Genomic DNA, 11,140 nt, shown 5'->3' with positions numbered 1-11,140 from the left:
AAGGAAAAACTCAAAAACCTCAACATGAGGAAAATGAAGAAACCTTGAGAAGGGACTGCACATGGGGGTAATCGCCCTTCCAGGATGGTCAGGCTGCAATGGATGTTGCAATAACAAATAATACACAGATATTGTCAACATGAAAGATAGGTTTTTCATATGCTATAAAATAGAAGTGTGTTTTAAGCCTAGATGTAAACAGTTCCACTGAGGTTGCAGATCGAATCTCAGTGGGCAGAGCATTCCACAGCACCGGGGCCAGAATGGAGAATATAATATAAAAAAAGTTTAAAAAAATATAATAATATCCCAATATCCACTAATTATCTTTTACAACTTAAACCTAAAACAATAACACATTCAATATTTTTCAAAACCTCTCTCAAAATTTTAACAATTATATCCGCAAAGTGGTGCCAGGAAAGCTAGTGGTCCTGCTTTGACACCCCCCCCCCAGATTTTACTGACATGTTTTTCAAGTTGAAGCTTTTTATTACTGTTGGAAGGAGCATGTTCCCAGCATTCCCTTCTTAGACCCCCCCTCTAACTGCAATTACCCATGTCCTCGGATTAACACTGCGGATTTATACCGTGCCTAAGTAGGATTGCAAGATAGGGATATCAGCGCAGTGATTGATGAACGCTTTGCATCAGTACACTAAATACTGAGTAATGCTGGCACAGCGAGTCACAGCTCATTACTTAGAAGAAATTTCTGAGATGAAGAACTCACTGAACCTCTCTAATCATCTGCCTCTTCAGATTCAACACTGAACAATTTGGCATTAACCTGCAAGAAAAAGTCTTCAAATATCAAATACATCAATACCTCAGGATACAGCATCCCCACCTACGTTTTTTCTGCCACTGTGAGACACCAATAAATCATTTGGTAGGCCCAAAACTTGTAAAACTCAAATTCTACAGTGTTCATGAGAATGACGAGTTACGTCTCTAAAATTCTGCTGTTGCTGGACGTCATGTAAGATGCTGGTCTGCTATTGGTTTGCATCACGGTCTCGTAAAAATGATTAGTTGAACTACTTCCTACAGTGCCTTTCTATCTCTTCATCCAATTCAAACCATTGTGTGCTTTGTTTGTAGCTACTGTAATTATTTGCCGTTGGTCCCAAAACTTGCAGTGATATAAAAAAGAAGAAATAGCATGATGACCGTGGAAACTTGTTTTTCTCAAAAAACACAAAGAAGGTGTCAGGACCAGAACGGAAACAGGACCCACTTGCGTAACATTTACCACAAGTTTTATTGAAGAAACGAGGAAGGGGTGCGCCCAAGATCTGGTGTTCGCTCTCGTACTCGGCTTGTGATCCGAACAAGTGGATCTTCCGTAGCGAGCGATGGCGGTGCCAGGGGCGGAAAACTGGTTGGTAGCCGGGACAGGGAGAGCAAGAGGTGGTCGGGGTCGGAAACGAGTCGTAAGCCGGGACGGGTGAGCGGACGTGGTTAGAATAAAAAACGGAACGTAATTCGGGATGGGAAGGCAGACTTGGTCGAGATCAAAACAGGTTGTAGTGGGAGACAAACAGGAGCAAAAAACGGGACAGGCATGAGTCAGGGTCGAAAAAGGGCTTGCCATGTAAAAAAGGAGATTCGCAGGCGGACTGACAAAAGGGGACACATAGGACAGAGTTGAATTAGTGGGGAAGCCAATCTGTCAAAAGGCTACAGCTGGCGCCACACGGGCGGGGCCAATTGGGCTCCATGGCAACCCTCACTAATTTACACAGTCGTAACCAATCGATGATGCAGACTCTAAATAAGAAGGCGATTAAAGCAAAATCATCTTCTAAGGACATGGCGAGCCTCGCAACTTTTAAAATTTGGATCAATTTCAATTGGCCCTCTTCTCCCCCCTCTGCATCCACCCACAAACTCCACTGTATCAGCTCAAGTTACGTCACACCAAAGGTTAAAAATCAATAATTTTCCCTTTACGTGTATATTTATTTTTATATTCCACATAAGTAGTCCTCACTATATAGGATTCAGTTATTCTAATCTTTTTATATGGGCTACTGGGTGTTCGGAAGGCATTAGCTGATTTTCATCGGTTATTATTTCTTTGCAATTTGCATTTGCGATCCCCATCCGAGAACAGATCAATATCGTATCCTGAGAGTCTGCTGTTCAGTAATTCCAATGTTTTATTGCAATCAACCCCAAGACAAAAACTGTGGTTGTGGCACTCACTAGTGGAGTTACAGTTCCATTATAGTAGGACGCAAACAGCAGAAGGGTTGTGTTTGTCCAAAGATGCGATGCACCACCGGGCCCGACTTTTGTACTCGTCTGGGCAAACCGCAGCATAGCCGACCGCCTCCACGGACCTTCGTTTCTGGACCCGGTGGAGCAGAATGCGATAAGTCCCGGTCAACGGGCTCTTGGAGTCTGAACACGGGTTGTTTTGCATGTGGACGGCTATTACGCCCAAGTCCGACATAAGATTCTTTACTTCCTTTTCTTCGTCGCACAAAGCAGCCTGAGCCAGGTGGGCCGGGGTCGAGGGCAGGGGCACATAGGGACCGGGGCATTCGATCCCCTTCAGCCACGAACTGTCTGAAACTCGAGCGAGGGAAGAGCGGTCCACGGGAACGGGTCTCAACAGACCCTTGATGACCAATTGGCACTCGTCTGGCACGTAGGCGGGGATGCTGTACGCCCCCTGGAGGATGCAACGCTTGAGTCGGCTCAAATTGTCACCATAGAAAGGCAAGGTGGCGGTAACCATGAAGTAAAGAATGATCCCCAAAGCCCAAATGTCCGAATAGCGGCCCGCGTAGCCTTTTTCCCGGAAGAGCTCGGGAGCGGCGTATGGAGGCGAGCCACAGAAATTGGTGAGCTGCTGGTCGGGCGCGCTCTCGCTGCTGAAGCCGAAGTCACCCACCTTGACGCAATAGCTGGTGGTGTAGAATATGTTCTCCGCCTTCAGGTCTCTATGGACGATGTTGTTTTTGTGCTGGAACATCACATGGGAAACGTTAGAGGCGCACGGAAGATTCTTCAGGGAAGAATTCTTGGCCGAATATGAGGAAAAGTGCATTTTCAGTTTTGGCTGGGAGAAAAAATGAAACAGGAAACAAAACGTTTTCCGAACAACGGTTTGATGACGTCCCATCCGAAATTAATTGAGCCTTGCCGAGCAAGCTTATACCCGGGGCCATGACAAGCCTCACAAGAGGAACTTATCAAATCGGTTTTCATTTTAATCTGCCGTCTCCTCCTCCCCCCCTCTGCATCCACCCATTAACTTTCCTGGACCAGGTCAAGTCACGTCACACCAAATGTTAATACAATTTCATTTTTCCAATACATGTATATTTATTTACAAGTTACTTAATTAATCATTTGCACCTACAGTTCATTTGAGTAGTACTTACTATCTACTATTTCATAATTTTAGTGTTTTTATATGGCCTATCGTGGGTTCGGAAGGCATTAGTTGATTACCATAGTTTTTTTTCCTCTTGCCATCCTTTTTGCGATCCCCACCTCAGAACGGATAAATATCACATGGAAAAAAAATCAGAAGCAAATGAGCAAAGGTGAATTTATAGTTTTGTCTGAAAGAAACAATGCAGGAAAAAAACGCTTCCGAAGAATGGTTTGAGACGTCCCATCCGAAGTGAAGCAAGCTATGCGAAGCTAGCTTTCACCCTTGGGCGAGTTTGCAAATATCTCCGATGCTTGTTTTTCATTTTGCACACCAAAATAAAGGAGATGGAGAACACTCTCTAAATGGGATCCCTACACTAGCTTTTGATATTATTTACATTCTATCACTATAGAGCTGATGATCTGAATTAGAGTATAAGTTGTAAACACACACTTTGTCTGTGAAATTCAATCTATTTGTCCCTGAACTCAATTGGCTAGCTTTTATCTATGTGCAGAGTTAATTGAATTCATTTATAATATTACTTACTGTGCAAGTACGAGAGTGTGACTTGTTTTTTGTCCAACTATCGCATCATCTCATCAGTTCTGTCCTACCCCCATTTACTTGTCACTATTCACTATCCTTTCCATTAGAATCTAAAATGGCACAAAATATGAAGTTAAAACGCTCAATAGTATACTTATACGTAATATTATAATATCTTTCGATGGGATTTGAGTTTTGCCATAACCGGCAATATTAAAACAATAAAAGAATTTTAATTGCATTTCAGAAAATAAAGAACTTAAGCACAATTCTCTAATTCTCTGCAATGTAGATGGCCGTGTACAGTTTCACAATCATTGCTTTTTTATTATTGGCAATGCATACATGAATATAAAGATGCCTTAACAATGAAGTGAGTGTGTATTGACAAATTTACAATCCTCATAGTGGTTTGGTGGTTATCGTTCTGCATTTTTGCTAGGGAGTGTGTGACGCTAATACTCACCATGTGTTTGACAGCAGAGACAACTTGTGCAAATATCAGTTTGGCTTCCAAGTCTCCGAGCTTCCCCCTTGTGGTGACACAGGAGAATAGATCACCGCCACTGCCGTACTCCATGGCCAGGTACAGCTTCCTGCTGGTCTCCATCACCTCGTACAAACGCACAACGTTGGGGTGGCAAAGCTTTTCCATGCAGCGGATCTCAGAGGAGATGAAGGGCTGGGGACCCTTGCCTGCCTTGCACTGCTTGTCCATTACCTTGACCGCCACTCTCTCTGAAGAGCAAAATAAATAATAATAATAATAATAATTATGAATGTCTATTTTTGTCTACTTCTACAATCACATATTAGTAGTGTAAGGGATGGCCAGAGCAGGGATGGCCAAACCAGTCATCGAGAGCTGCATGTCCTGCATGTTTTTGGAGTTTCTCTGCAACCTCTATTAACATCCTCTATCGAAAGTCAAACTGTATTACAATGTGGAACATAAATCTTTAGAATCTGTCCAACAAGTAGTGTTGACTGAATATTATCGTGTGGTGTCAAGCGAATAATTATCGGGTTTTTTTCTCCATTTGTACAATAACAGTGATGTCATATTTGGCTTGATTATTATTATGCATCCCTAAAATAGAGATACATAACTTAGCCATTAGGATTGATCTTTGACATATAAAGCCGTTAGGGGCATGGAATTCGATAACTCAAACGATTTTTGAAGAGTCCTTACGTTTATCACACATAAGTAGCAAACCTTTAGTCAAAGCGTGGATGCCTAGTCTGACCGACGAGAAGTTGCCCTGGCCGATTTCCCCACGGAGCTCGTAAAATCCGACCCTGCGGCCCAAGATGAGGTCGTTGACCACCCTCTCGTTGTGCGACATGTCATAAACCACCCTCTCGAAAGGCGTCAGTCGCATCCTTTCGGTCTCGCTGAGCTGGGGGGGAGCACTTCTCTCCACTGGGGCGCTCGAGGTTGAGGAGATATGTGTGTTCTCCATCTTCGGGGACTCATCTTTGGGTTTTTTGGTTGCTTTCTGCTTGGGCCACAGCTTAGATTTGATGGCTTGAGGAGAGAGAGGAAAAATGTTGCGGGAGTAAATCTCATGCATGTGAAAATACAAATTAAAATCTGCAGAATTATGTGCAAGATTTTTGGTTTGTTTGATATCTTTTTTAAATATTTTTTGCAGTGCAATCCTAAACAGTTTCATTAAACAAATTAGGTTATAAATGAGTAAACTTTATTGTCACTATTCAATCATACAACAAAATAGGAGGGATTTTCCTTTCAGTGCAGAGTACATTCAAATGATAAAAAATGTGTGAAAAGATAAATAAAATGTAAAATATATCATTCATATAATAAAAATGTGCATATTCACAGTGGTAGTTTTACAGTAAATTGTACTCCAGAACGCTATAGAAGGTATAGAAGAAGCTATTCCTCAATCTGTTGGTTTTTGCTCTGATGCACATGTAGTGCCTTCCAGAGGACAGCAGGTCAAACAGCTGCTAACCTAAATCTAAATATACTGTACTCAATCATGAGCAGATAATGAATTTATAAAAACAATAACATCACTGCTGCCACCTACAGATATGGATGAATGTTACAGTTACTCGGCTGATCACCAGAAGAAAAAGACAATGGACCATGGCCAGGGTTTTTTCTCCCCGTAAAGATGAAATAAAATATAAACTTCTTCAGTCATAAACCTAAGTAAATTATAATTGTAAAAATAAAATAACATATTATTTATAAACTTTTTTTCTGAACCCATTTGCCTATAAAGGGTTAGGGATTCTGATAATCATGAACCTAAAGCACAAAAGCTTCAAAAATATTCTGCCTTTATATCCACATTATATTCCATCCATTATTTGCACCTCTTATCCTCAGTAGGGCTGCGGGGGTGCTGGAGCCCATCCCAGCTATTTTCAAGCAGTAGGCAGGGCACATCCTAAACTGGTTGCCTGCCAGCCACAGGGTACACAGAGACGGACAACTCACACCTAGGGACAATTTGGACCGGCCAATCAACCTGACATGCATGGGGTTTTTTTGGAATGTGGGAGGAAACTGGACTGCCCGGAGGCAACCCACGCAAGCTTGGGGAGAACATGCAAACTCCACACAGGAAGGTTCAGACTCATGACCTCAGAACTGTGCTAACCACTGCTCCTCCGTGCTGCTCCACATTATATCCCTACGCTAATTAAAGTATTTCTGGATTACAAGCTTATGGTGTATCCGGTATGTGTCGGATAACTGTGGTTTAAAAAAAGACACTAGCCGGTGCAGTCAGTCCTCGAAATGGCAAGGATTATCTCTTTTAGGTACAGCATTAGTGTGTACTCATGATCTAATTGTGGAAGCCTGCTAGAGGCAAAAGTCAGGTCATAACGGAAGACTTCTACAGTAAGAGTTAGAGCAGGGGGTCACCAACCTTTTTGAAGGTGGTGGCTACCAGTTTGATATGCACTTATGAAATCACAATTATGTTATTACTGTAGTGTTACTATGTTATTAACAAGTTTTAATTGTAAAAAAACAGCGTCAAAAAGGTTGAAAACATCTGCCTTGTGTGTGGGACTGATTGATATACATATATAAATTATGAACTAATCTTAAAAATAATTTTAGAAGACTTGGTCATGTAGTTAGGGACACTGTGTAAGTTATTTCTCATGAGGTCAGAAATAAAATATACTAGAAAATCACAACGACCGATCGCCGGCGAGTTATTTTCAAAATGGTCCGCGGACTACTCGGGTGTTCATAGAGGGCTACCAGGTGCCCACAGGCAGCTTGTAGGTGAACCCTGAGTTAGAGACTTTCTTTTTTTTAAATTGGGGGATTTGTCATTTGTAAGAGACCTAGAGATCGTTGACCTCTAATATCGCCCTCGAAACAAAGTGAGGGGAAATTCCAAAACAAAAGCCAATATTGACATTCCCTAGAAGTAAGTTTTAATGCTTTTGGTGGTATATTTTTATGCTAACTACTTTGCAACAGGGCAGCACGGCGGAACAGTGGTTCGCGCATGTGTGGCAGAGTTCTAAGGTCATGAGAACAAACTTCCCGTGTGGAGTTTGCTGGTTGCACTGTGCTTGCGTGGGTTTCCACCAGGCACTCCGGTTTCCTCCCATATTCCAAAAACATGCAAGTCAAGTTAATTGGCTGGTCCAAATTGTCACTCGGTGTGATTGAGCGAGTGAGTTGTCTGTCTCTGTGTGCCTCGCTATTGGCTGGTAAGCAGTTAAGGGTGTCCCCTGCCCACTGCCCGAAGATAGCTGTAATGGGCTCCAGCACCCCCGTTACCCTACTGAGGATAAGTGGTGCAGATAATGGATGGCTAATTTGCGACTGGTTGAAAATTTCAATTTTTAAGCAAAGAAAAAAAAGCCTCTTTGTCAACAATACCCTAGTCAATTTTAACATTATTTTTTTCTTCACAAGTTTGCCATCCGTAGGAAAAAATTAGTATCTGACCATTACCAATCTGATTAAGTGATGGAAATATTTAGAACAGGGGTTTCCAACCCTTTTCAAGCAGTGAGCTCCTTTTTATTAATTATTAGCGCATAGGGCACCCAGTTTGATATACATTCTTAAAACGATAAATTCTCATGTTATTACCAGTTTATTTATTGGAGATATGATTGATTTGGGGAGAAAAAAAACAACCTAATTGCAATTTGTCAGACCAGTATTAATTCTGATGCAATTTTCGATTTCAAAAGAAAAGTGCATTTTGCGTGATTGTTTTTTTGGTGCTTAATCATAGTGACCTAAAGAAAACAGCACCCTCTTCTGTGAGCTTTTGTTAGGGTTGCTCACACGTGGGCGTGGGCTGCTTGCAACCTTCGCCTCGCCTTTATTGAAAAGTGCCGTTAAAACCCGAACTGTGACAATGCTGGCTGGCCAAACACCGCAGGCACCATGTCGCCTCCCAAGAACAAGTAGTAACCCGCGGACAGGTTCAAAAACTAGCTCACCAGTGATGAGTCGTTGGTATTTTCTTGATAATTTGATTTCTAACAGGCATGAGAAATGAATAAAACATGTGGCTTTAAATATTTAATGAATTCTTCCAGACTTCTTTTCAAAATCACTCAGTTATGAAATAATCTGTGAAAAAAAATCTGAAATTAAAGACAATTTTATTCAATCCATTGATGTTCTGCACCACTTATCCTCACTAGGGTCGATGGAGCCCATTCCAGCCATCTTTGAGCAAGGGGACAGCCTGAGCTGGTTGCATTCAGTCGGAGGGCACAAAGAGACAGCTAACTCAGTCCCTCAGTCACACGTAGGGACAATTTAGAACGGCCAATTAACCTGACATGCATGTTTTTGGAATGAAAGAGGAAACCGGAGTGGCTGGAGGAAACCCTCGCAAGCTCAGACGGCACATGCAAATTCTGCACGGGGAAGCTGCGGTAGCAGGAATTTAACCGTGGACTACCACGCCGTGGGGTTGTGGCACTCCCAGGATGTAAGTACTCAGCAGGCCTGACGCTGCTCAGTTTTTGAGATCGGGCCCAGGGTAGTATGGCCATAAACCACAATTCTAATCTATTTAGAGTAAATTGTGTCGTCTAAAAACTATGCATCAAAACCACACACAATATTATGTTGTTGTTAAAGCTCTAAGCTAATAAACTTAAGGATAGAGGAATAACAATAGTGTACATGTGAAGTCTAATGAAAACTACATTTGTATTTTCCAGGAAGGAATACAGTACCTGCATGCTGCGAGTTCTTCATGTTGTTCCTTCACGCAGTTAACACCTGACTGGACATGGTGAGTGCAGTTTTATGAGATGAACCTCAATCCTATTAGGGCAGTGTATTAGTGCAATGTTCATTGGCTGTGCGGCACCAGCTGCAAGCATGGAAATTGCATATACATTTCTTGCGGTATTTTCATTTTCCTTTTTTTAAAGTGGCTTTGATCATTGTTTTCTTTGCAAACTTTGTGTATGTTGTGATTCTTATGTTTTTGTCCTGTTATTTTTGTTGTCTGTGTTTTACATAATGTGTATCTTAATTAAGTTGGCATTAATATACAAATATGTGCAATATTTTAACTATACAGGCGGCACGGCGGCTGAGTGTTACCGCGTCCGCGGCACAGTTCTGAGGTTATGGGATCAAATCCAGCTACCAGCCTTCTTGTGCGGGGTTTGCATGTTCTCCCTGTGTTTGCATAGGTTTCCTCCGGGCACTCCGATTTCCTCCCACATTCCAAAAACATGCATGTCAGGTTAATTGGCCAGTCCAAATTGTCCCTAGGTGTGAATGAGCGAGTGATTTATCCGTCTATGACTGGCTGGCAACCAGTTCAGGGTGTCCCCTGCCCACTGCCTGAAGGTAGCTGGGATGGGCTTCAGCACCCGCGCGATCTTACTGAGGATGAGCGGTGCAGATAATGGATGGAATGGATATTGACTATACATAGAAATATACTTATATACACTCTTTTTTTGTTTTTGCATGTGTTTGATGTACATACAGGACTGTCTCGGAAAATTAGAATATTGAAATAGCTATTTATTTTTGGTAATGCATATATAAAAATGTTATATATTCTGGATTAATTATAAATCAACTAAAATATTGCAAGCCTTTTTATTATTTTTAATTCCTGACTATGGCTCAGCGCTATATTTGGATGGGATGTTTTAGCCATAATCAGCAATGTTAAAATAACAAGACATGCAATATTTCAGTTGATTTGTTCATAATCCAGAGTGTCTGGCATTTTTTTAGTTTAATTCCGTAGTGCGTGATCAGCACCTTCACCACATACAAAAGGTCCCCAGTTCAAGACCGGGTGGAAACATATGTTGCCCTGCAGAGGGATGTGCGCCACTAGGCTGTACTTACCCGAGTCACACCACAGGAAATGGTACCCCTACGACCCTAGTGGTTAAGGGATACACACACACATATAATTTAGGCCAGTAAATAGATAGATAGATAGATACTTTATTCATCCCCGAAGGGAAATTCAGATTTCCAGCAGCATCCCTGAGCTGAGAACAATACAATAATAAAGCAAGAAGAATACAATATACAAATACCCAGTGTGACGTGCAAATACCCACTGTAGCGTGTTATATAGAATAACTAAATAGTGCTACACAGAATACATATTGCAATAAGATTCGGTAATATGCAATGTAGGTGGTGTGGTTTACTGTGGGCTTTTACTCTGCCGGGTAGAGTTAAAGAGCCTCATGGCATGAGGAAGAAAATATCTCTTCAGTCTGTCCGTAGTACAAGACAGTGACAGCAGTCTGTCGCTGAAACTGCTCTTCTGTCTGGAGATAATGCTGTGTAGTGGATGCGATGGATTGTCCATGATTGACCGCAGCTTTTTCAGTACCCGTCTCTCAGCTACTGTTGTTAGGCTGTCCAGCTCTTTACCCACAACAGAGCTCGCTTTCCTAGCCAGTTTATTGAGACGAGAGGCATCCTTCTTCTTGACGCTGCCTCCCCAACACGCTGCCGCATAGAAGAGGGCGCTTGCCACTACTGTCTCATAGAATATTTTCAGGAGCTTTTTGCAGATTTTGAAGGAGGCCAGCCTTCTGAGGAAGTAAAGTCGGCTTTGCCCTTTCCTACATAGAGCTTCTGTGTTGGCAGTCCAGTCCAGTTTGTTGTCCAGCTGCACACCCAGGTATTTGTAGGTCTGGACAAATTCTACACATTCTCCTTTG

At 42.1% G+C, this 11,140-nt stretch overlaps 1 protein-coding gene across 3 annotated transcripts in view; it reads right to left on the bottom strand.

Moving 5' to 3' along the window:
* Positions 1-1,245: 1,245 nt before the first annotated feature.
* The window catches only part of LOC148354729 (serine/threonine-protein kinase NIM1), a 38,434-nt gene continuing 28,539 nt past the window's right edge, over positions 1,246-11,140 (bottom strand). For 2 of the 3 annotated variants that reach the window (XM_088348796.1, XM_088348795.1), the window contains 3 exons: positions 5,163-5,474; positions 4,410-4,681; positions 1,246-2,977 (listed from right to left, as the gene is read on the bottom strand). In XM_088348796.1, coding sequence (XP_088204922.1) covers positions 2,231-2,977; positions 4,410-4,681; positions 5,163-5,409 — 1,266 coding nt within the window. In that variant the 5' untranslated portion in view covers positions 5,410-5,474 and the 3' untranslated portion in view covers positions 1,246-2,230. Of the gene's footprint in view, positions 2,978-4,409; positions 4,682-5,162; positions 5,475-9,160; positions 9,214-11,140 lie in introns of those variants that run through there. The other variant, XM_088348794.1, reaches the window with a different exon arrangement.

Source organism: Urocampus carinirostris, chromosome 12 (assembly GCF_059441175.1).
Source record: "Urocampus carinirostris isolate Australia breed hairy pipefish chromosome 12, RoL_Ucar_1.0, whole genome shotgun sequence".
NCBI lineage: Eukaryota > Metazoa > Chordata > Actinopteri > Syngnathiformes > Syngnathidae > Urocampus > Urocampus carinirostris.
Note: the sequence above shows the minus strand (reverse complement) of the source record. Positions and strands in the feature narration are given on the sequence as shown.